Consider the following 26,598-nt stretch of genomic DNA (forward strand, 5'->3'; position numbering starts at 1 on the left):
TGAACCCATAGATTAAATGAAATTTTAAAATGTGGACAGTTCATTCAACTATTACTATTGACTGTATTATTTATTACTTTGGAAATTAACAATCAATTGGTGTTTGTGTATATTTGATTTGTAATATTCGTATTGGGCTCTCATTTTTAGGTGATTTATAAAAACTGGTTATTCCTCCATTCTTTTTTTCTGTCATGCTTAATTACAATAAGAAAAGAGTTATATTTTTATAAAGCAAAATTATGTACCTAATACCTTTATTTGGAAGGGACATGTAGCTTTAGAATGAAAGCTTTTGGGGGGATAACTGTTTAATATATAATTACATACCATACAATTCACCCCTTTAAAGTGTCCAGTTCAGTGACTGTTTTTTGTATATTCAGAGTTGTGCAACCATCACCACAATCAGTTTTAAAACAATTTCATTAATTGAGAAAAAAACCCTGTACCCTTTAACTATCTCTGCCTCTAGCCCCCTCCCTCACTTTCTTGCCTCTCTCCCCTCCACTTCTCCAGCCCTAGGCAACCACAAATCTACTTTCTGTCTCTGTAGATTTGCCTATTCTGGATATTTTCTATAAATGGAATTGTAGAATATGTGGGCTTTTGTGGTTAGCTTCTTTCACTTAGCATAATGTTTCCAAGGTTCATCCATGTGAAATGAAAACTTTTTTTTTTGAGATTGGGTCTTGCTCTGTAGCCCAGGCTAGAGTGCAGTGGCGCAATCTCGGCTCACTGCAACCTCCACCTCCCTGGTCCTGGTTCAAGCAATTCTCCTATCTCAGCCTCCCAAGTAGCTGGGATTACAGGCATGAGCCACTATGCCCAGATAATTTTTGTATTTTTTAGTGGAGACAGGGTTTCACCATGTTGGCCAGTCTGGTCTTAAACTCCTGACCTCGTGATCTGCCCGCCTCGGCCTCCCAAAGTGCTGGGATTACAGATGTGAACCACTGCACCCGGCTGAAATCAAAGCTTCTTAAAACAAATTCGATACTCGGGTGATTATATTAGTGTAGCTATGACAAAAATAAATCAGTGGCTCTTTAAAAATTTATATGGTGGCCGGGCGCGGTGGCTCAAGCCTGTAATCCCAGCACTTTGGGAGGCCGAGGCGGGTGGATCACGAGGTCAAGAGATCGAGACCATCCTGGTCGACATGGTGAAACCCCGTCTCTACTAATACAAAAAAATTAGCTGGGCACGGTGGCGCGTGCCTGTAATCCCAGCTACTCAGGAGGCTGAGGCAGGAGAATTGCCTGAACCCAGGAGGCGGAGGTTGCGGTGAGCCGAGATCGCGCCATTGCACTCCAGCCTGGGTATCAAGAGCGAAACTCCGTCTCAAAAAAAAAAAAAAAATTATATGATAATTTGGGGGTTTGATTTTAACTTTTTTTACACTTTTTGTACTTCTGTCATGGAAGAAATGTTGGATAAAGAGTAATTTGTCAAGTCTCAACTAATTTAGTTTTAATTCATGCTTTGCACAAAAATTTTGTGTTTAGGCTGCTGAAAGCCTTCACAAGACCATTGTTAAGAGGCGAATGTCCCATGTGAGTGGAGGAGGATCCATAGATTTGTCTGACACAGACTCCCTACAGGAATGGATCAACATGACTGGCTTCCTTTGTGCCCTTGGGGGAGTGTGCCTCCAGCAGAGAAGCAATTCTGGCCTGGCAACCTATAGCCCACCCATGGGCCCAGTCAGTGAACGTAAGGGTTCCATGATTTCAGTGATGTCCTCAGAGGGAAACACAGATACACCTGTCAGCAAATTTATGGATCGGCTGTTGTCCTTGATGGTGTGTAACCATGAGAAAGTGGGACTTCAGATACGGACCAATGTTAAGGATCTGGTGGGTCTAGAATTGAGTCCTGCTCTTTATCCAATGCTATTTAACAAATTGAAGAATACCATCAGCAAGTTTTTTGACTCCCAAGGACAGGTAAAGTGTTCTCTTCTTTATGTTTCAGCTTTCTCTATGAATAGATTGACTTGTTTGAAATAATGAAGGGTTTTTCTTTCAGATTATTTAAGTTAGGTACTCATAGTTTTTAAAAATTGCCAAAAAATTGCAGAAAGAAGAGTCATCTCAATGTAGGGGCCAGCTTGCTTCTTAGGAACTCTGGTGTGTAAGGGTGCTTGAGGGTATAAATGCCTTGTGTATGCATATGAATGTCTGCGTTTATCTGTATGCTTGTTTGGTTGTGTGCCTGTGTGCCTGTTTGTGTGTTTAGGTCAGTCAGTTTCATCTCTCTAGGGGGTATGTCTTCTGTGCATTGATGGCAAATCATTAATGTGTTTGTTCTTTCTATAGGTTTTATTGACTGATACCAATACTCAATTTGTAGAGCAAACCATAGCTATAATGAAGAACTTGCTAGATAATCATACTGAAGGCAGCTCTGAACATCTAGGGCAAGCTAGCATTGAAACAATGATGTTAAATCTGGTCAGGTAAGCATTCTGCTGAAATGTAGCAGAAACATAAGAGATAAGAAAAACCTCTTACACGTTGATATTGGTAGTAATTGATAAACTAATTTGCCATTCTTTACTGCACACAAACTAGGGTGTGACAATAAGGTAACCAGAAGTTGTGTATGTTCATAAATACCTTAACAAATACGTTTATGAGATAAATAAATATCTTATTGTTTTCAAACTTACATTTAATTCATTTTACTTGACAACTAAAGTATTTCGAATGCCTTCTCTTTTGCATATATCTGATCTTTTTTTTATTGTTTCTATGTCTATATAGATATGTTCGTGTGCTTGGGAATATGGTCCATGCAATTCAAATAAAAACGAAACTGTGTCAGTTAGTTGAAGTAATGATGGCAAGGAGAGATGACCTCTCATTTTGCCAAGAGATGAAATTTAGGTGAGTTCTCAAAAGAGCAATGTAGGGTCTTGTAAATCTTAATATGTTAAATGAAGTACAGAAAAAGAGTAAGTATGTGGTTATTGGTAGAAAGGAAGACAAAAAGAAAAAGAGCAATTTACATGTTTGTTTTTCTCTGTATCTCTCCTCAAATTTCCCTAAGCTTTGTGCCTGTGGCAGTGCTCCCTTTTTCTAAAACTGTGCTATACTTGAGCTAAGATTTGATTCTCTTTCCCATCTGATACCATAACTAAGGGCCATTATGGAGGCTAAATATCCACATTGCTTGTTCCCTTTTGATTTTTGTGTCTGTGATAGCAATATCTCTTTTATAAAGTCATCATGTCACCTGGGTTATCTGGCAAGTTATTTACAGTATAAGAAATCTTATATGACTAAAGGTGTGTGTGTGTTTGTGTGTGTGTGGTGGGGGGCTTCAAAAAATTGTTTGCTGTTTCTCTTTTCTCCATCATTCTATAGGAATAAGATGGTAGAATACCTGACAGATTGGGTTATGGGAACATCAAACCAAGCAGCAGATGATGATGTAAAATGTCTTACAAGGTAAATAAGAGAATGATCTATTAGTGGGTTTTACTGTGAGAATTATCACTACTTCATTACAGCTTTATACTTGTATTTTATGCATTTTAAACTTTTTAGATGTGAAACTTTTGTGTTTGAAATATATGAAGACACTAATTTTTATTACTACTTTTTTTGACTGAGACTTTCACTAAAAATAAATGTGAGAGAACAATATGTTTGGGAAGTTAGTGTTGTCAGTTTATGAAGAATAGTCTACAGTTATTGGGAAATAAGATACATAAAGCCTCAGATTGAATTTATGTTATGATTAGATAGATAAAGATAAAGGTATTATTTGAGGAACTCATTGTGATGAATCTCGTGAAGAAATAATTGATTTTCTGATTCAAGCACTAGAGACAGAAAAAAAAGGAAGTAATTAAGTCTGCTTTAATGATAAATACTTATTGACACATATTGGAAAGTGATATAACACTATGGACTGTATAATAAGCATTCACTTATGTTTCTTTGACCAAGCCTAACTTTATAATACAGTCATCTCTCAATATCTGTCAGGGATTAGGTCCAGGAACCACCCCCCAAATCCCCGCCCACACCTCACTCCCATGAACATTAAAATCCACAGATGCTCAAGTCCCTGATATAAAATGTCATAGTATTTGCGTATAAACTATGCACATCCTCCCATGTACTTTAAATTATCTTTAGATTATTTATAATACCTAATACAGTATAAATATTATATAATATACCATACTGCTTAGGGAATAATGACAAAGAAAAAAGTCTGTACATATTGAGTACCTATGTACAGATGAAACCCTACTTCTTTTCCCCCCCAAATATTTTCAGTCCATGGTTTATTGAATTCATGGATATAGAACTCACTGATACAGAGGGCCAGTTGTACATACTTTTGACTTAAGGTAGTCATTTTGCCAAGATTACTATGTAGAAAGTTAATATTGCCTTATCCCCATTTGAGATGTCTTTGTATTTTGGGGTCTGCATATTAACTCAAATTATTTGGGTTGTGCTAATAATTTGTTTGGTGAAGTAGGTAGTTCCTAAAGTTTATATCTGTTAATAGGAGGTTTATTTGAGGGAAAGTGAAAGAACCTGAAAGATTTCTGGTCTCTAATTTTTTTTTTTTTTTTTTTTTCCCAGAGATTTGGACCAGGCAAGCATGGAAGCAGTAGTTTCACTTCTAGCTGGTCTCCCACTGCAGCCTGAGGAAGGAGATGGTGTGGAATTAATGGAAGCCAAATCACAGTTATTTCTTAAGTAAATTTCAGTCACCAAAAACCACAAAGCAAAAAGCAAATAAATCCCCTTCACACACACACAAACAAAGAATATTCCTCACAACAGAAGTAGGATAGGAAAATAACTGTGTTTTTTTATTTTTAAAGAAAATATGATAAGTAAAATTTTGCTTATAATAAAACCCAGATTGCTTCATTAAGTTATTTGCAAAAGTGACATTGTCTAAGCTGTCTGGACCACAAATTTTATATACTAACCATCATAAGTGACACATTTACTAGGAAACATTGCATCTATTTGATGCTTATGTTATGAAAGGTATACTAGGCTATGTCAGGTAAAATCATGTCCAACACAGCACACTTCATAATGAGCCTGGCTGATTATCCCGAGAGAGGAGAGAAACAGTTAACCGAGGACCAGTCACACCATGCACATGTGATTGTTTTAGAATGTCTGGTTAGCTTTCTAGTTGATATGGACTTCGCTATGTAAAGGTCATTCTTTTTATTTCTCAGATACTTCACATTATTTATGAACCTTTTGAATGACTGCAGTGAAGTTGAAGATGAAAATGCACAAACAGGTGGCAGGAAACGTGGCATGTCTCGGAGGCTGGCATCACTGAGGCACTGTACAGTCCTTGCAATGTCAAATTTACTCAATGCCAACGTAGACAGTGGTCTCATGCACTCCATAGGTGAGATCAAATGAAAATTTCATATAGAAATACAAAACCTAGAAAACTGGCATGTAAGATAAGCAAAAAATTACTCCAGCAAGGCCATGTTAGTAAATTTGCATCTGTTTGTCCACACCAGGTTTAGGTTACCACAAGGATCTCCAGACAAGAGCTACATTTATGGAAGTTCTAACAAAAATCCTTCAACAAGGCACAGAATTTGACACACTTGCAGAAACAGTATTGGCTGATCGGTTTGAGAGATTGGTGGAACTGGTCACAATGATGGGTGATCAAGGAGAGCTCCCTATAGCTATGGCTCTGGCCAATGTGGTTCCTTGTTCTCAGTGGGTAAGTGCATAGAGTAAGTGGGGAAGAAAAATGCCTAGTACATAGCAAATCCTTCAGAATATATTTGTTCAATAAATGTTTGTTGAATGAATTGATAAAATTTTAGAGCCAGAAGAAGTCTTACATATTTAGTTAGGTGACTTTTCAGCTGGAGGGAAGTGGTTGGCACTCCTAAACCTGACTAGTGAGTCTATATCGTTTTATCCCACTGAAGATTCTGTTTAAACACTGATTAAGAATCACTGATCTACTCTGGTGTCTTCATATATTTAAAATAAGGTGGTTAGGTTAAACCTAATTTCAGTTGTTGCAACGCTGGAATTGGAATCCACAATTTGTGCCTGTTTACTACCTCCAGTTTGCTGTTCTTTTTCCCATAATGTGTTATACAGCTTTTTAAAAATGTAAGCACTGTATTTTCATTTGATATTATGATATTGTTTATTTTAAACACCAAAGACATCATACGGCTATTAAGTCTCTTAATTTAATGAAAAGTTTTCCTAAAATCACATCATTCTTAATACATGCTAAAACATTGAGAAGGGTTGTTCCTTTCCAGCAAAGGATATATCCTTCCAGCAAAGGATGTTTGCTTTTTAGTGTACCAAAAATCATTTCAGTTATAGCAAATTATAACTAATAATGTAATCTGTTATTGTAGATTTGTTTTTGCTTAAAGCTGTAGGATCATATTTGTTATATCTGTACTTAAAAGTCAAACTCCTTATTCTGTCTTACAAGGCTCTACCTGATCTGGGCCCTGCCACATCTCTAACATCATCTTAGGCCATTTTCCTTCTTGTTCACCAAAGCCACACCAGCTACCGTCCTGTCCCTCCTTTGTGTTAGACTTGTTTCTGCCTTAGAGCACCCTTGCTGCTGTTACCACCTGAAATGTGTCTCCTCTGGTATTTTATTTTGGTGAGAACACTTAGTATGAGATCTGTAGGTACAATGCTGCACCGCACATCTCTAGAACTTACTTTGTATAACTGAGATTTTATACTCATTGATTAGCAACAGCTCCAAATTATGGAAATCTTCTTGAAGCCTAAAATTAGTTCACAAATGTTCAAAAGTTTTGAAAATGGAAATTCTGAATTTTCTTATTACCACCTGCCTATAATTAGCACTGAAAATACTCAGTAATTTTCTTAATAATTGTTAATTTCAAGTAGCTTTAATTTATTGAGTTTTATATTAAATGACTTTGAGAAGGAATTTTCTATTAGGCCAGATCTCATCTATCACATTATTGTAATCCGGGGACCAGGCAAGAATTAGAGAGCTATGGGCCATGATCCTGACCTTTGTTGTTAACTGCTTGAGGATTGAGGCATTTTTTTATGGCTACCCCCATTCTCTATAAATTTCTTCTTATGTGATTAAACAGTGATTTACTATTAGATCATTTTTCTTGAGTGTACCCAAAACTGCTTTAATACAGGGAGTTATAAAAGATGTTATTTAGGTAATAGGAATTTCAGCCCTCATCCCTATCCCCCTAGCTTTGTATGTAAACCTGGCTGATCTCTGGGTTCTGAATGCCCAATTCCTTTTCTTCCTGATTTCTCAAAAATCCTATAGTCTTTCTATTTTTGTCATGTCTCTGCCTAGTCTATGCTCAGAATTCAGAGTTTCCCTGACTATATGAGAAGAGAGTAGAACTCTTCTGATCATCAGTCTTATTTCTGATCTGTGTAAATGCTTGTACAAATCAAACTAAACTCTTTGCTGTCGTCTTCTATTTCTGCTGTCTTTCATTTTGTGATATAATTTGAGTTGAATCCTGGAGATTTTGTCTTCTGGTAAAGCCTAGGCCTCTCTTAATAGCTTTCACCAGTTGATCCTTGGAATTAACAGCTGTTGTAGACATTGCGTATAGTCATCTATCATAAACAGTGTACACAGATAAATCTCAGAAGAAATATTAATCAGTCACCATTTGCCTTAATTTAGCAAGGGGTTGTCAACTTTGGGTTTACATTTTTACTACTCTTCAGCTTTCTCCCTGAGAACAAAAATGGGATTATTTGCACTAACCTGATTTTGTTTTGTTCTCAGGATGAACTAGCTCGAGTTCTGGTTACTCTATTTGATTCTCGGCATTTACTCTACCAACTGCTCTGGAACATGTTTTCTAAAGAAGTAGAATTGGCAGACTCCATGCAGACTCTCTTCCGGGGCAACAGCTTGGCCAGTAAAATAATGACGTTCTGTTTCAAGGTTTGTATCATTCATTTCGTGTGTGTGTGTGCTAAGGTATGTCAAGTAATGTACAGATTGTGCAGAGCTGACTCTCTTCTCTTAAGGTAAAATATATGTAGCAGACATAATAAACTCCTACTCATGCATTTCTATAGGTATATGGTGCTACCTATCTACAAAAACTCCTGGATCCTTTATTACGAATTGTGATCACATCCTCTGATTGGCAACATGTTAGCTTTGAAGTGGATCCTACCAGGTTTGTCATCTTTTCACATAAAACTGCTTTTTTTTTTTTTTTTTTTTACTAGCACTGCATGAAGCAAGGCCCTCTTAATTTCTCCCTTTGATCATTAAAATTAGTTTTTAATTATAAAAGTTATATGCATATACACTTTTCTTTAATGATATATGTACATTTTTTTTAGGTATCCTTTTTTTTTTGCCATAGATCCAGGGACAGACTGGAGAAAAGTGTCTTTGACTTCCATCTCCAGAGACTGTTACTAGTTAAGTCTGTTCCTCTGTCCTTTTTCCATGCATTTACATATTCATCTACAGTCACTTGCATGCGTATTCTAACTCACTTCTATTAGGAGGTATGACTTAGGAGAAAGGAAAGAGGCTGATAGGTAGTGATGGGTGCAGTGTATTTATTTTTCATTTTTTTCTAAATTTAAGACAGCGTCTCACTCTGCTGTCCAGGCTGGAGTGCAGTGGTGTGGTCTTGGATCACTGCAACCTCCACCTCCTGGGTTCATGCGATTCTCCTGCCTCAGCCTCCTGAGTAGCTGGGATTAAAGGTGTGCACCACCATGCCCAGCTATTTTTTTTTTCTTTTTTTGTATTTTTAGTATGGTATTTCACCATATTGGCCAGGCTAGTCTTGAACTCCTGACCTCAGGTGATCTACCCGCCTTGGCCTCTGAAAGTGCTGGGATTACAGGTGTGAGCCACCACATCCGGCCCAGAGTGCAGTTTAAACCACCATTTCTGTGAAACTTTCTCTGCCTGTTACCAGATACTACCCATACATGCACTACCCACAAACAAAAAAATATGCTTTGTTCTGTTCTGCACACTACCATTGTAACAATTGAGACAATTTATGAGTTTAGCTCCCTCTAGACTGTTGGCTGTTATACGTTTTTACATCTTTATATCCTTCCATGAGTATTTAGCATAGTATCTGCCTTAGAGTGAACATTTTATAAATATTTGTTAAATGAATGAATTTTAACTGATTATCTTATGTTTGCTTTTTCTAAGCCACCTTAAGATGTTCTTGTCTTTCAGTTAGGACTTTATTTTTTACTTTTAAGTTCAGAGCTTCTTGATGGTTGTTCTTCCTGAATACTTGGCAACTGTATATTAGTTGATATTTATGGCTCTGCATTTGCTGAAGTATCATCTGTAATATCTATTCAGAACTCCAGCACTAAGCCAATTTTTGTTAAAATAGTTAAAAACTTAGCAATATTTTATATTTTTATTTATGTATTATTGCTATTATTATTATTATTATTTATTTTATTTTTTTAGCCCCCACCCCTGCTCTGCTATTATTTTTTTTGAGATGGAGTCTCACTCTGTCACCCAGGCTGGAGTGTGGTGGCGCCATCTCGGCTCACTGCAACTTTCCTGCCCAAGACTCAAGTGATCCTCCCACCTTAGCCTCCCAAGTAGCTGGGATTACAGGCGTGCACCACCACGCAGGGCTAATTTTTGTATTTTGGTAAAAATGAGGTTTTGCTGTGTTGCCGAGGCCGGTCTCAAACTCCTGGACCCAAGAGATCCACCCACCGTGGCCTCCCGAAATGCTGGGATTACAGTTGTAAGCCACTGTGCCTGGCCAAAGCAATATTTTTTAAAGCCTCGTATTTTCTTGCCATTAAGCACTTAGTTTTTTTTCTTGACAACTTCTCATGTCTCCTTTTTTTTTCTTTTTTTTTACAATTATCAAGTATGTATAATACATTACTGATTATTATGTTAATTTTGTGCCCTACAACTTTATTGAATCTTATTAAGCAATTTTACTTTTTAAAGATTAAAGAATTACTTAGTGCGAGAGTGAACTAACTGCTTCAGAGAAATCTACTATACAAAGTGCTGTGGTCCAGATAAGAGAACTAGATGGCAAACAATACTCAGGTTGCTTAAAATCAGACTGAGGCCAGTCTGACATGTAAAGAGCTTGAAAGTCAACACTCCCATGTTCACAACATGAAAAAAAAGCTGAAAAACTGAAAATCAGTGGCTCTTAGATCCATCAGAGAATTTAGGTCCACTCCAAAAACTGAACAGACAGGTAAATACAGAGAATCAAGGCTTAACAGGAGAAGAAGCTTCTGGAGCCGGTAACTGGTAGGAAAGCTTAGATCTTAATTGATGAATTGCTGAAGGCTGAGCATTTAACACTCCTGGGGGCCTAGTCTTACAAGAACTCCCGCACCTTTGTGAGTTTTACCTCCAGAAGCCTCACCAGGCTCTCATGGTGAAGATAGAAGAAAAATCCTTATGCTTTGCAGGGAAGGGGAAAAGTATCCATTTAAAAATATGCCCACAGTGTTCTGTTATCCCTAACAAAGGTCTGCCCTCAGGAGAAATTACTTTACCAGAGCTTTATTTGACTTAGAATTCTGTTAGCCACCTCCAGCCCCCTCTAGCATTTCTGTAAGAGGAGGAGAAAAACTGCTAACAAACTCTTTGCAGGTCACACAAGGAATTTGGCCCAATAAAACAATGGAGATATAATCAGATTATAGAGTACTTCCCTTCCCCAATATCCCTATTAATGGGGAAACCCAGAGACAATAAAACAGACAAAAATAAGGGCACTGGAGGAAATGGACAGCTACAGCTACAGCAGACATTAAACATAACCCAACTTCTAGGCATTAACAGAATGCCTCACACTAAAGGCCTGTTTATGTCAGCTCCTGTTACCCAATACATCTTGTCTGGCTTTCAACAAAAAATTACAATGCATGCTAACCAAGACGAAAAATCATTCTGAGAAGACAAAGCAAGCCTCAGACTCAGACTCAGATGTGGCAAGATGTATTGGAATTTTGGAATTGTCAAACTGGGGATTTAAAATAACTGACTAATATGCTAAGGGCTTTAATGGAAAATGGACAGTGTGTAAGAACAGATGGGTAATGTAAGCAGAGACATGGAAACTAAGAAAGAATCAAAAGAGAATGCTAGAGGAAAAAGCTGTAACAGGGAGAATTGCTTTGATGGGCTTATCAGTAGTGTGCGCACCACTGAGGAAAGAATCAGTGAATTTGAAGTTAAATCAAGAGAAACTTTCAAACTGAAATGCAAAGACAAACAAAAACTAAATGAAAATGAAAATACACCTTGTCAAAATTTGTGGGCTGTAATAAAAGCAGTTGCTTGAGGGAAACTTACAGTGTTAAATGTATATGTTAGAAAGAAAAGAAAATCTAAAATGAATGATCTGAGCTCTCACCTTAGAAAACTTCAGAAAGAAGAGCAATACCTAAAGCAAGAAGGGGGAAAAATCAGAAATCAATGAAATTAAAAATTGGAAAACAATAGGAAAAAAAGTAGTGAAACCCAAAGCTGGACCTTTTTATTTTTTGATTTTTATTTTTTGTGAGTACATAGTATGTATATTTATGGGGTACATGAAATATTTTGATACATACAGTGTGTAACAGTCTCGGCTCACTGTAATTTCCACCTTCCGAGTTCAAGCAATTCTCCTGCCTCAGCCTCTCGAGAAGCTGGGATTACAGGTGCCCACCACCACACCTCTGGGCTCCCGGTCGGCCGGCATGTCTGCCGGGGACTCTTGGCCAGCAAGAGGGTTCCAACCTAAATAGGGGAGTGCGCTGGAAGAAAAGAGAGAAAGCAGAGAGAGGTCCGGAGGGTCAAGTAAGCTTTTGCTTAAGTGACAAATTTATTTTTGCACACAGTTAGTATATATATCTTTGTCCTACTTCATTTGCAGGAACAGACACCAATATCTCATACATCAAAGGGAACAGAAAGTCCTGGGATACAAGCTTAGGCGGCAGATAACACAATAGTAAAATCAGGTACATAATCCGATACAATCAAGTCATCCAGACAGGTCTCATTATCAGGTTGGGGAAAGCTAAAGTTAAAAAGTTAACTATCTATGCAAGGCACCAGAGAGGCAGTAAGCCTGTTAACTGTGCAAACAGCAGTGAAGGCTAAAGTTAAAAAGTCAACTATCTATGCAGGGCACCAGAGAGTCAGTAAGCCTATTAACTGTGCAAACAGCAGTCACAAGAACAAGCACAGGACCCAGCAAATGGGTAGACAAAGTCATAAAAAGCAGAAACAGAAAATAAACACAATGTCTTCTCAGACCACATAGGTATCATCTTATCATCTAGCAAAGTTGCTTTTAGATATCCTTTGATCTCAGTTTAACTTTCCCCGATCTTGACTGCCTCCAACGAGAAACTGTGTCCAGGCTCAAGCTCACCATATGGCGAGGCCCAGTTCTGAGGGGCCTCACATGGGAGCGATCCCCACACACACCCAGCTAATTTTTGTATTTTTAGTGGAGACAGGGCTTTACCATGTTGGCCAGGCTGGTCTCAAACTCCTGACCTCAGGTGATCCACCCATCTCAGCCTCCCAAAGTGTTGGGATTACAGGTGTGAGCCATCATGCCCACCTTTCTTTATGTTATGAACAATCCAATTGTTTTCCAATTGTAATCCAATCCCTTTTAGTGATTTTTAAATATACAGTAAATTCTTGTTGACTGCAGTCACCTTGTGCTATCAAATAACCAGATCTTATTCATACACTTTTGTACACATTAACTATCTTCACTTTCCCCTTTCCCATTCCCCACTACACTTCCCAGCCTTTGGGTAACTATCATTTTACTCTCTATCTTCATGAGTTCAATAGTTTTCATTTTTTTAGCCTCCACAATAAGTGAGAGCATATGAAGTTGTATTTCTTTGCCTGGCTTTTCACTTAACATCATAACCTCCAGTTCCATCCATGTTGTTGCAAGTGACAGGATCTCATAATTTTTTGTCTGAATAGTACTCCATTGTGCATATGTCCCACATTTTCTTTATCCGTTTGTTTGTTGATGAACACTGAAGTTGCTTCCAAATTTTGACTATTGTGAATAGTGCTGCAATAAACATGGGAGTGCAGATATCTCTTCAATATACTGATTTCCTTTCTTTTCAGTATATACCTAGCAGTGAGATTTCTGGATCATATGGTAGTTTTATTTTTAGTTTTTGAGGAACCTCCAAATGGTCCTCCATAGTATTATACTAATTTACATTCCTGCCAACTGTGTATGAGGGTTCCCCTTTCTCACTTTTCTCCTTGTCGCCATTTGTTATTGCCTGTCTTTTGGATAAAAGCCATTTTAACTAGGGTGACGTGATGTCTCATTGTAGTTTTGATATGGATTCCTCTGATGATCAGTGATGTTGAGCACCTTTTCATGTGCCTGTTTGCCATTTGTGTCTTTTTTTTTTTCCCAGACGCAGTCTTGCTCTGTCCCCAGGCTGGAGTGCAATAGCGCAATCTTGGCTCACTGCAATCTCCGCCTCCTGGGTTCAAGTGATTCTCCTGCCTCAGCCTTCTGAGTAGCTGGGATTACAGGTGCCTGCCACCATGCCTGGCTAATTTTGTATTTTTAGTAGAGATGGGGTTTCACCATTTGGTCGGGCTGGTCTCAAATTCATCATCTCAAGCAATCCACCCACCTTGGTCTACCAGAGTACTGGGATTACAGGTGTGAGCCACCACACCCAGCCATGGAATATCTTTTTTTATCCCTTTATTTTCAGTCTGTGTTTATCCTTCTAGGTGAAGTCTGTTGCTTGTAGGCAACAGATTGTTGAGTCTTGAGTTTTGTTTGTTTGTTTGTTTTAATCCATTCAGCCACTCTTATGTCTTTTGATTGGATAATTTAGTCCATTTACATTCAGTGTTACTGTTGAAAAGGACTTACTCCTGCTATTTTGTTATTTGTTTTCTGGTTGTTTTGTGGTCGTCTCTTCCTCTTTTTCTGTCTTCCTGTCTTCCCTTTAGTAAAAATGATTTTCACAGCTGGTATGTTTTCATTTCTTGCTTTTTATTTTTTGTGCATCTGTTATATGTTTTTGATTTGAGGCTATCATGAGGCTTGCCAATAATATTTTATGAGCCATTATTTTAGGCTGATGACAAGTTAGCACTGATTGCATAAAGCAACAAACAAGCAAAAAGAAAACTAATAAAAACTCTACACTTTAACTTAATCCCCCTACTTTTTAACTTTTTGTTGTTTCTATTATACCTTATTATACTGTCTGTGTCTTCAAATGCTATAATTATTATTTTTAAAAGATTCATTTTTTGGCCGGGCACGGTGGCTCAAGCTTGTAATCCTAGCACTTTGGGAAGCCGAGGCGGGTGGATCACGAGGTCAAGAGATCGAGACCATCCTGGTCAACATGGTAAAACCCCATCTCTACTAAAAATACGAAAAAAAAATTAGCTGGGCATGGTGGCGCGTGCCTGTAATCCCAGCTACTCAGGAGGCTGAGGCAGGAGAATTGCCTGAATCCGGGAAGCGGAGGTTGCGGTGAGCCGAGATCGCGCCATTGTACTCCAGCCTGAGTAACGAGCGAAACTCCATCTCAAAAAAAAAAAAAAAAAAAAAAAAAAAGATTCATTTTTTAGTCTTCTCAAGATAGTAGTTCATATCACAATTACAGTGTCATAATATTCTGTGTATTTACTATTACCAGTGAGTTTTGTATCTTCAAATTATTTCTTACTGCTTGTTAATGTCCTTTTCCTTTTGACTGAAGAACTCCCTGTGGCATTTCTTCTAGGACAGGTGTGGCATTGATAAAATCCCTCAGCTTTTGTTTAGGACAGTCTTTATTTCTCCTTCATATTTGAAGGATATTTTCACTGGATCTTCAACTGTTCTAAGGTAAAAGTTTTTTTTCCTTTAGCACTTGAAATATATCATGCCACTCTCTCCTGGCCTGTAAGGTTTCCATTGAGAAGTCTGGTGCCAGACATATTAGAGCTCCATTGTATGCTATTTGTTTTTCTCTTGTTGCTTTTAGGATCCTTTCTTTATCCTTGACCTTTGGGAGTTTGATTATTAAATACCTTGAGTTAGTCTTCTTGGTTTAAATCTGTTTGGTGTTCTATAACTTTCTTGAATCTGAATATTGATATATATCTTTCTCTAGGTTACAGAAGTTGTCTGTTATTATCTCTTTGAATAAACTTTCTACTGCTCTCTCTACCTCCTCTTTAAGGCCAGTAACTCTTAGGTTTGCTCTTTTGAGGCTGTTTACAAGATCTTGTAAGCATTCTTCATTCTTTTTTATTCTTTTTTTCTTTTGTCTCCTCTAACTGTGTATTTTCAAATAGGCTGTCTTCAAGCTCTCTAATTCTTCTGCTTGATCAATTTTGCTTTTAAGAGACTCTGATTGTTCTTCAGTATGTCAGTTGCATTTTTCGTCTCCAGAATTTCTGCCTTGTTCTTTGTAATTGTTTCGGTCTCTTTGTTAAATTTATCTGGTAGGATTTCAAATTTTTTCTTCATATTATCATGGATTTCTTTGAGCTTCCTCAAAACAGCTATTTTGAATTCTCGGTCCGAGAGGTCACATATCTCTGTCTCTTCAGGATTGATCACTGGTGCCTTATTTAATTCATTTGGTGGGTCACGTTTTTCTGGATGGTCTTGATGCTTATGGATGTTCATTGGTGTCTGGGCATTGAAGAATTAGGTATTTTGGTAGTCTTTGTAGTCTGGGCTTGTTTATATCCACCCTTCTAGGGAAGGCTTTCCAAGTATTTGAAGGCACTTGGGTGTTGTTATCTAAGTCTTTGATCACTGCAGCTGTATCTGCTTTAGGGGACACTCCAAGCCCAATAACGCTGTGACTCTTCCCAAGTCCAATAATGCTGTTGCTCTTGTAGACTCATAGAGGTACCACCTTGGTGGTCTTGGGTAAGATCCTGGAGAATTCCCTGGGTTATCAGACAGAGACTCTTGTTCTCTTCCCTTACTTTTCCTCTAAACAGAGTGAGTCTCTCTCTCTCTCTCTCTCACTCTGTCTGTCTCTCTGTCTCTGTGTGCCTGGAGCTGGGGGAGGGCTGACACAAGCAGCCCTATAGTCACCACCACTGAGACTACAGCGGATTTTGCCCAAGGCCTGCTGTACTGTTGCCTGACTACCACCTATGTTCACTCAAGGCCCAAGGGCTCTACAATCAGCAGGTGTCAAACCCAGCCAGGCTTATGTCCTTCCCTTCAGGCAGTGAGTTCTCCATGGGTCAAGAGATGCCACTCAGGAGCCAGTGTCTAGAGTTGGGAACATTAGAGATCTACTTAGAGCTCTATTCCACTGTGGCCAAGTGCTAAGCTAGCACCCAAGCTGTAAAACAAAGTCCTTTCCACTCTTCTCTCTTCTTTTTTCAAGCAGAGGAATCTTTTCCCATGGCCACCACCACCCCAGGCCCATGGTGAGTGCTGCTTGGCTACCACTGATGTGCACTCAAGGCCCAAAGCCTCTTCAGTCACCCTGTGGTGAATGCTGCCAGTTTAAGTCTCTCCCTTAAGGCCATTGGGCTCCCCCCTGACCCAGGGCAAGTCCAGGAAAGTCGTCAAGGAGCCAAGGCCTGGAATCTGGGACCCCAGGAGCCTACTTGGTTCTCTATCCTACTGTGTCAAGCTGGTACCCAAGGTGCAACCCGGAGTCCCCTTTATTCTTCTCTCTTCTTTCCTCAAGCAGAAGGGGTCTCTCCCCGTAGCTACCACAGTTGGTAATGTGCTGGGTCACACCTGAAGCCAGCGTGTTTCCAAGACTCACGTAAGGCCCACAGCAAGTACTGCCCAGCTATCCCTGCTAGTTATTCAGGGGCCAAGGCTCTTTATTCGGTCGGTGTGATGAGCTCTGCCAGGACTGGGTCCATCCTTTCAGGGCAGTGGATTCCCTTCTGGCCCAGGGTTTGTTTAGGAATGTCGTCCGGGAGCTAGGGCCTGGAATGGGGACCTCAGGAATCTGCCTGGTACCTTTTCCTACTGTGATTGAGCTGGTAGTTGCAAGACAAGGTCTTCTTTACTCTCTCCACTCCTGTATTTGAACAGAATCTCTCCTGGAGCTGTGAGCTGAGCTGCCTGGGTTTGGGAGAGGGGTGACGTAAGCATTCCCTTGTCTGCCCTGGCTGTCTCACTAGGTTGTGTGTACCCCAAGTGCACTGGCTCTGAATCCAGCACAGGACCAGGACTTACCCAGAAACTGCAGTCTTTATGGGCCTACACTGCCTTTCAAGTTTCTTTAGGACCTTGGGGCACTTTAGCTCTTGGTGGTGGGCCTTGCTGGAACTCAGTTTTCAACAGCTAGGGTGGATGATTTACATCTGGCTAGGTCTGTTCTAAGTTCTTCATCTATGAGTACCAGCTGAGTTCGGCCCCATGTTGCTTTCTGCTGTGACAGAGCAGCATTGAAGTTCCAATGCAAAGTCCCGTCATCACTGCACTCTCCGTCCCCCAAATGTAGATTATCTTTGCATGCCATATGGCCACTGCAGGGGAATGAGGGAAGGGTGGTATAGGTAATTCAAAACAGTTTTTCCTACCTGCTTCAATGCCTCTTTCCTTAATATGATGTTAAGACCAGGTATTATGATCACTCACCTGATTTTCAGTTCTTATGCAGATGCTTTTTTGTGTGGATGATTGTTGAAGTTGGTGTTCCTATAGCGGGGATGGTCCCTGGAGGCTTCCATTTAGCCATCTTGCTCCACCTCTAATTCCAAAGCTGGTTCTTTGAAAATCAAGCTGAGGGAAAAGTTTTATACACAGGAACACTTGAATAATTGAACACAAATGTTCACTGTAGTTCAGAATTAGTAGAATATTCAACAGGTTACCATTGGCATGTGGGAAGCAAGAGACCACTGTGGCTAAAATGTATTGTTTTAGAGGGAAACCTGAAATGGACTGCAGTGTTCCTGCTATGTTGACTCAAAAAAAAAAAAAAGAAGAAAAATTCCCACAAAGTAGACAGTCATCAGGGTTTCCAGCAGCCTCTTTGAGCCTTGTTAAAGAAATTGTTAATCTTCTCATTCATACCCACAAACTCCTAGGCCTCCGTATCTAAGATTTGAATTACTATTGTAACTTCTTAACTGTTATCCATGCATGTAATCCCCATATTTAGATAGTCTCCTCTATTAGCCACATATTGCAAGTTCATTTTCCTCCTCTGGCTTCCTAACAGCCATCAGCTATGATGAATTTATCATTGTCTATCTCTGCTTTGCTATTTTGTCTTTTTTTTTTTTAATTGTACTTTAGGTTCTGGGGTACATGTACAGATCATGCAGGATTGTTGCATAGGTATATACATGGCAAGGTGGTTTGCTGCCTCCATCCCCCCGTCACCTATATCTGGCATTTCTCCCCATGTTATCCCTCCCCAACCTCCCCACTCCCCCGCTGTCCCGCTATTTTGTCTTTTTATATCTGCAAAGGAATAAACAGACTTTTTAACTCTCTTACTTCCACTTAACACAGTCTCCATATGTGGGGGTTGTTTCCCCACACACCAAGTAATTCTCCAGTGGATACCAACCAGGTGTCCTGTGATTCAGTTCAACCATGTCACTGTCTACCTGGAGATAGCATCAGATTTTCCACAGGATAAGGGCTAAGTAAGATTTCCACCACTTCACATGCCAGTTGCAAGTTCCAGGTTGTTACCTATGCTTCTCATCACCTCATCTTGAGTTAGAATAATTTGTTAGAATGGCTCACAGAACTCAGAGGGATACTTTACTTCTGTTGCCTATTTCCTTTAAAGGATATCACAAAGGATACAGATGAACAGGCAGATGGAAAAGATGCACATAGGACAAGGCATGTGGGAAGGGGCTCGGAGCTTCCATGCTGTCTCCAGGTGCACCACCTTCCAGGCACCTCAGTGTATTCGATAACCTGGAAGCTCTTAAAATTCTGTCCTTTGGGTTTTTACGGTGGCCTCATTACATAGGCATGATTGATTAGATCATGAGTCATTGGTGCTAAGCTCAACCTTCAGCCTCTCTGCTCTCCCTGGAGGTTGGGAGTGGGGCTGAAAGTCTCAACCCTCTAATCGTGGAACTTGGTCTTTCTGGTGACTAGCCCCATCTTGAAGCTCCGTAGGGCCTCCCAGCCACCAGTCATCTCATTATCATACAAAAGACACTCATCACTTCCAGAGATTCCAAGGATTTTAAGAGCGTGTGCTAGGAACCAGGAGCAGAAACCAAATATATATTTATCACAATATCCTTGAATTATTGTTTTCAGTACCTAGTGTGGAATACCTGGTATATATGTCTTTCCCCTTTTTGAAAAGGTCAAAAGACAATTATTGTTGAATCCTCAGCATCTAACACTAAGATAGCAAATAGTAGATGTACAATAAATGTTTAGTGGATTGAATTGAGTACCTGCCCTACCTACTGTCTCTTTCTGAAATATCCTTACTTCTTTTGTCTATGCAAATTCTGTGACTCCTTTAGAACTCACCTGTTCAATGAAATATCTCCTGCCTTGCAGTCCGTACTGATTTATGAACTTTTTGCATTCATATGCTGTGCCACACAGCAAACTCTAAGAAATTTAAAGCAATGATATAAGTGTCCAAAGCATTTCTGTAATATGTTGATTAATACAGAAGCAAAATTACTAGTTAAGCTCTTAAAAACAAATATTTACTTAGTACTCTTTGTGGTAAGGCACTGTGCCAGTCTTCAGGGGATAAAGGTAAATACTTTCTTCAGGAGGTTATACAGTTTAGTAAGAGGGATAAAACATGTAACAGATAAGTGGTAAGTTTCATAAGGTATGTCTTTTGAGAGTTCAGAATAGGCTAGTTGGAGAGTAAAGGTTGGAGGATTTGATTGCTATTGGGCAAAATTTAAACTCATTAAAGTAGGCATTATTATGCCTGTCTTATTAATGAGAAAAAATGACACCCAGAGAATTAAGGGATTGTGACCAAGCTCATAATGATCCGTAACTGATAGAGCTGAAATTTAAACCTAGTAAGTGTACCTGCGGAATCTCTTCCTTTAATTGCAACATCAGAGCTTAGAAGTGGTACTGATAAGGGTTAGCACCACTGATTGGATACAGGGAATAATGAAGTAGAGCAGGAAAAAATGACATCAGAGATTGCCTGAATGATATGATTAAGAAAGTGATAGTGCTATCGATAACATGGAGCACAAGGTAAGACATAAGAGTACAAGGAAAAGTCAGTTAATTTGGGGCATACTAATTTTTAGATGCCAGTGAGGAGGGGACATCTAGCAGTTAGAAATTTCAGACTGGATGTGAAATGCAGTTTAAAGTAGGAAAACCTGAATGGCCAGAAAATTATAAACTCATGTCTAACTTTAGTAGGAATTGTGGAAATAAAGTTAAAAACATGAGCTACCTCATGTTTTTCCCACCTACTAGATTGGAGGGGAATAAGAATTCTTATACAGTACTAGTTTTAGAGCTATTTGGCAATATCTAGTAAAGTTAAATTTGCATATACTCAATAACTCAGAAATTTCATTTTTAGGTAGCTGCCTTAGACAAACTTTTTGTTTGTGTGTTTGTTTGTTTGTTTTTGAGATGGAGTCTCGCTCTGTTGCCCAGACTGGAGTGCAGTGGCACGATCTCAGCTTACTACAAACTCCACCTCCCGGGTTCAAGCGATTCTCCTGCCTCAACCTCCTGAATAGCTGGGACCACAGGCATGCGCCACCATGCCTGGCTAATTTTTGTATTTTTAATAGAGATGGATTTCACCATGTTGGTCAGGCTGATCTTGAACTCTTGACCTCGTGATCCACCTGCCTCAGCCTCCCAAAGTGCTGGGACTATAGGCGTGAGCCACCACTCCCGGCTTAGACAAACTCTTATATATGTGCAAGAATGTTCATTGCAGTGGCGTCTATAAAGGTGAAAAGTTTTTAATGTTCCTTAATTAGAGAATAGATAAATCATAGTATACAATAGACTATTACGCATTAAAGTGAACTATATCTTCCTGTATCAACATGGATAAATACAAAAAAGTAGAATGAAAGATGAAAGTTGCATTTTGTTACTATTGATGAGAAAATTAAAGACCTACATCATTCAACCAGGCACCAGTGGCTTATGCCTGTAATCCCAGCACTTTGGGAGGCCAAGGCGGGTGGATCACTTGAGGTCAGGAGTTCAAGACCAGCCTGACCAACAGTGAAACTCCATTTCTACTAAGAATACAAAAATTAGCTGGGTGTGGTGGCAGACACCTGTAATCCCAGCTACTCAGGAAGCTGAGGCAGGAGAATCTCTTGAACCCGGGAGGCGGAGGTTGCAGTGAGCTGAAACTGCCACTGCACTCCATCCTGGGCAACAGGATGAAACTCCATCTCAAAAAAAAAAAAAACCTACGTTATTCATATGTGTGTGTTAATTTTTTCATTTGGGCATATACCCATATAGAGGATTGTGAATTGGAAGAGTAAATGCTATTCTTGTTGTATCTGTCCCCTTTCTCCCTTTTTTTTTGCTTGGGTATTTTAAAGCACATCTCAGATCATGTTTCTAACAGATACAGACTTAAACACACATGAAGCCTGAGTATTTCCACACAAATTAAAATTAGTAATCCTGAATAATAGATCTAAGACTAGTTTTCTGTTAAATTTTTTTCAGTTACCTCAAAGTTGTCTTTTTTTTTTTTTTTCTTGAGGTGCAGTCTTGCTCTCTCATCTGGGCTAGAGTACAGCAGTGTGATCTTGGCACACTGCAGCCTCCGCCTCCCAGATTCAAGCGATTCTCCTGCCTCAGCCTCCGGAGTAGCTGGGATTACAGGCACCCGACTAATTTTTGTATTTTTAGTAGAGATGCGGTTTCACCATGTTGGCCAGGCTGGTCTCGAACTCCTGACCTCAAATGATCTGCCAGCCTTGGCTGCCAAAGTGATGGGATTGCAGGTGTCAGCCATGGCACCCTGTCAAAGTTGTCTCTTTTATAGTTGGTTGTTTAAAGATTCCAGCTAAGTCCCCACATTGCATTTGGCTTAATGTCTGTAAAAGAGTCTCTTTTTAAAGCTTGTATTTCTCAAGTCAAAAAAAAAAAAGTCTTTTTTAAGGAATGATTTTTGTTATTTGTTTTAAACAAAAGTGTTATGATTTTATCTTTCTTTCTTTCTTTTTTTTTTTTTTAATAGGTTAGAACCATCAGAGAGCCTTGAGGAAAACCAGCGGAACCTCCTTCAGATGACTGAAAAGTTCTTCCATGCCATCATCAGTTCCTCCTCAGAATTCCCCCCTCAACTTCGAAGTGTGTGCCACTGTTTATACCAGGTATGCTTACAGTTAGAGATTACCATTATTAACCTAAAGTTAAATTATGAAGAATGCTTTATTTATCAAAGAAGATCTAGCTGCTGATTGTATGTCATTAACTATTATACTGAGTCAGTTTGGATGACTAATACATTGAGAATTGTTATTGGAATTGTCTTTGAAAAGAAAGTTAAGTATTACTTAGACAACAGTTTGAAGTAAGAGAATACTTTAAAATAGTAAATTTTCCTTGCATTGGGAGTAAGTTTAAAATGCACTGAAGCCATTGGGTATGATGGATGTGGCTGAAATGAACATATTATGGATTTTGTTGTTGTTATCTATTACCTAAATTACTCTCAGGGTGTTTCACAGTTGAGGCGCGTATCCTTCTTGCCTTTTGCATTCTGAATTGCTTGATCATCTGTAATTTTGGTTTCTTCATTTATGTATAGTAATTATGTCAGGTTTTCCCAGGATAGACTGATTGTTCTGTTTATTTTATGTAGCATATTTCTTAAAAGAGATATTGCATCATCATTCAGACCAAATTATTAGACTTTCTAACACCAGCACTGAAGTAATGCTTCTGAATTCAGAAGATATCCACAGTCATGCCCTTCTTTTTGAGGAATTAGGTCTACGTTCTTTTATGCCTTCTGTGTTTTTGAATTGCATGTTGCAGTTTTAGGAATAATTTATTCCAAGGGAGATCCTGCAAATACACATTAGGCTTTTGGAAACTATGATTCTGGAAGAAACATTAGTGGGTCTGGAATTTGGGGTAGGAGTGGATATAAGGGAAATACACGGTTATCAAAACCCATGTCTTTGTGTCTCTCTCTTTGCAGAGTCATCGCAGCCATTTGTTTTTTTTAACACACGCCTTCAGTTGCTTAGAGACGTTAACAGCATCAGTGAAATCACCATTTTAAAAGCTGTTTGAGGCTGCACTATGTGAATTTTTTCCCCATTGCTATTTTTAAAGATGTATCTGTTCTATCTATAAAAAAGCTTTTCATGGTATACGTAGATGATGAAACATACTTAATGTTGTCTCTCTTAATTTATCATGACTTTTCTGCCTTTTCAAAAAGGCTCAAGAAAACTTAGGAAAATCCTATATAATTTTTTCAACTAGTTAAATGTGAGTCCAAAAGGTGATTTAGTTATAATATGAAACTTAATACAGTGAATATCTTAAGTTTGGGCTCTATTCAGGTTTCTCTTTAAAGTTTATTTAGTAATTGTTTTATTGATGAAACTAGGCAGGCAAGGAAATAGAATCTATTAAAAATAGTTTGGGTCAGCTTCTTGGTTGGCCTAGTAGTAACTGGTTTCAGAGAGCAAATGGGTTTCTAAAATGACAGTGGCTTTAACTTTAGCTGGTTAAAAGTGAATGGGGACTGACTATATGAATACATGGTCTAGAAGATTTTAGTAGAATTTCTTCATGTGGTTGTCATCCTAAAAGAAAAATCTTTTTGTATCGTCAGCAAATTTAGAGACCAATTTGAGACCATGATTCTGATAATGTAAAAAGGAACAAGTCTTAGCACTTAGTTAGTACTTAGGAAATATTTAATGAAGAAATAAATTTTCTCATCCCTCCTACCTAAGTAAACAAGATTCTTGCCAACTTTCATAGTTAGGAAAGGAGAAAAATAGTGAAAATAGAAAATAGAGTTTTAAACACTTTATGTTGTGATTATTAAACACTACATGTTATGCTTTTTAGGGCACTTCACATTAAAATATCCTGTATTATCTTCATAACAAACCTGGATTATTATGTTAAAATTTCACATAAAATTATCTTTAAAAACATGAATTAAATGTGGCATCAGTGCCTTGTTTTAAGTATTGGATAAACTTAGCAACATTGAAGAGTAGAGACAGCATGCTGTGCTGTTATTAAATAAGGATTTGTTTTTTAATTAGTAACCAGTAACAGAGAATTTTACATTTACTGATTAGAAAGATAGGAAAAAAGCTTTGGTCTCAAGATAGTATTTTATTTAGTCTCCTTCCCAAACCCCTTTTGGTTGCTTTTTTGTTTTTATTCATCTTCCCTCTTGGCTTTTTTTTTTTTTTTTTTTTTTTGCCCTTTTGCCTTTGAGGGTAACAGAAGAGTACCTTTGTACTTTCATGTTCTGCTTGGAGGGATAGTAGTCCTGTAGCTCCTGCTTTGGGACCTACTGGGGAAATTTTGAAAGCGAAGTGAGTATATTGCTAGCTAATAAACTTCCCTGGGCTTTAGCTCCTTTTTTGAGTTTGTATTTTGGCCTTTAAGCCTTTTCGGATTATGCTTTAACCAGCTCTATTACTTTCTATACCTTCCTTCCTTAGTTGACTGGATTAAGGTTATATAGGAATAGCCAACTGTGAACATGTGTCAGATTTATAATTAAGTCATTTTCTCATGTGTTGTTTTCACTTCTCCTGATGGTCTTAGGATAAAATTGTTCCCAGAGTGGATACTCTTTTATGTTATGGTGAGAGAATTCTAAGAATTGATTTACGATTCTAAATAAATCTCATCCTTTTTCAGTAAATCTGCTTCTCTAAACTGAAGTAGTCTACACAAATTTTTAAGGCTATAAATGATAGTTATGTACCATGGTTACTAAATGCATTTGTATATAGTCTGAAGTTTGAAACAAAACTCTGTGAGCTAAGGGACTGTGTCTTCCTGTTTTACTGCTGTTTCCCAATGCCTAAAATAGTATCTGACATGTAGGTGCCCAATAACTGCTTGGATGGATGAATAGGTGGATAGATGGATGAATGGATGGGTGGATGAATGGATGTCTAACTAACTCACTTTAAGCCCAAGTTATGGGTTATGGTGTTGGATGCCCAGAATTCCTAGAATAAGATGCCATCTATTTGTGGATTAAATAATTCTAACTTGGTTTTTAAAACATTTTTAAAATAATTATTCTGCCTAGACTGGTCCAATCAAGAGTCTTTTAATTTTGAAAGAACTCTTTAGTCTAGAAAAAGCTCTGAGAGATGAAACCAATATGTTTCTGGAGTTTTGAGTTTTTTTAGGTGACTTTTTCTTTTTTTTTGAGACATTTTGATAAATGGTCACATCTAATATGTGAAAAGTTTTAAGCAGGCCTGCAATTTTGTTCTGTAATTTTCTCTGCAGTTTCTTCACTTTAATAATATTAATGCTTTTTACTAGTTGAGCTGATAACCGTCTTCTCCCAAATATTGCAGAACTTTTAACCTCCTCTGATTAGAACCATTTCAGGAAGTAGCCTGCAGACATTGAAAAATATGTGAAATATTAAGAATAATCTTTTTTAAGGAGAGAGAGATCTTTAATTCAGAATTTCTAAAGTAAAGTTTAATATTTATCCATATAATTTTTATTTCTTTATTCAGTAGGATCTTAATTAAATGCCAAGTATTGGAAAAAGAACTGAAAGTCAATTGAAGGATACACAGAGAAGAATTTTACATTTGAATAAAAAAAAATTATGTAGACACAAATGTTTTCAGTGTTTGATCTACTTGTAATGAATATTTTATATTAAATTTCTCAAAAGCTAGGCATTAACTAAAATGTAAATATTTAATATCCTCAAATTCACTTGGGGAGAGTTTTTCTGTGATTCATAGCCAGAAATAGTAGACATGATTGGATCTCAACATTTCTTGCTGTTTCAGTGCTTGGCTTAAAAATGTAATAAAAATTAAAACCCAGATTTAAAATTCATTCCTCAAAATTCAGTTGATTTCTAATTTTTTGTTGATTCCATTTGTGTTACATTTTATCGTGTAATTTTATGTACAAGCCAACGTTGTTTTTGTTGCTGTATGTAGTCGGTGCTGTGACTTGTTTGTGCTCATCTCTGTTCTGTAGGCAACTTGCCACTCCCTACTGAATAAAGCTACAGTAAAAGAAAAAAAGGAAAACAAAAAATCAGTAAGTTTGGAGAACTTTTTATTAGCTGTTTCTTTCAAAGCAAAACAAAAATCTTTTGCTGTTTGTTAAGAACATCTTCACTTCAGCCTATTTGACCTTCACTGTAAAATCATTCTACTAATTCTGGCACAAAATAGCTTTCATTTCAATTAACCCTGGAATTAAGTTACATTGAAACATTCTCTGTGTTCCTTTGGTTTGATTTATCCCAAAGGCAATTTGTGGACATTTGTTGCATTGGATATCTTTGGTCTAATTTTATTGTTACTTTTTAAATTATAAATGAATACAAAGAAACTTAATTTCAAGGCCTTAGGAAATGC

At 38.1% G+C, this 26,598-nt stretch overlaps 1 protein-coding gene across 3 annotated transcripts in view; it reads left to right on the forward strand.

Moving 5' to 3' along the window:
- Positions 1-26,598, forward strand: part of NF1 (neurofibromin 1) — a 309,766-nt gene that overhangs the window by 161,122 nt on the left and 122,046 nt on the right. For 2 of the 3 annotated variants that reach the window (XM_064367666.1, XM_064367665.1), the window contains 11 exons: positions 1,509-1,949; positions 2,322-2,461; positions 2,769-2,891; positions 3,372-3,455; positions 4,611-4,727; positions 5,228-5,409; positions 5,531-5,742; positions 7,810-7,971; positions 8,109-8,212; positions 22,218-22,353; positions 26,213-26,275. In XM_064367666.1, the coding sequence (XP_064223736.1) occupies positions 1,509-1,949; positions 2,322-2,461; positions 2,769-2,891; positions 3,372-3,455; positions 4,611-4,727; positions 5,228-5,409; positions 5,531-5,742; positions 7,810-7,971; positions 8,109-8,212; positions 22,218-22,353; positions 26,213-26,275 (1,764 nt within the window). The remainder of the gene's footprint in view (positions 1-1,508; positions 1,950-2,321; positions 2,462-2,768; positions 2,892-3,371; positions 3,456-4,610; positions 4,728-5,227; positions 5,410-5,530; positions 5,743-7,809; positions 7,972-8,108; positions 8,213-22,217; positions 22,354-26,212; positions 26,276-26,598) is intronic. The other variant, XM_064367667.1, reaches the window with a different exon arrangement.

This window comes from Aotus nancymaae, unplaced genomic scaffold (genome assembly GCF_030222135.1).
Source record: "Aotus nancymaae isolate 86718 unplaced genomic scaffold, 86718_ANA_hifiasm-v0.15.2.pri h1tg000072l, whole genome shotgun sequence".
NCBI lineage: Eukaryota > Metazoa > Chordata > Mammalia > Primates > Aotidae > Aotus > Aotus nancymaae.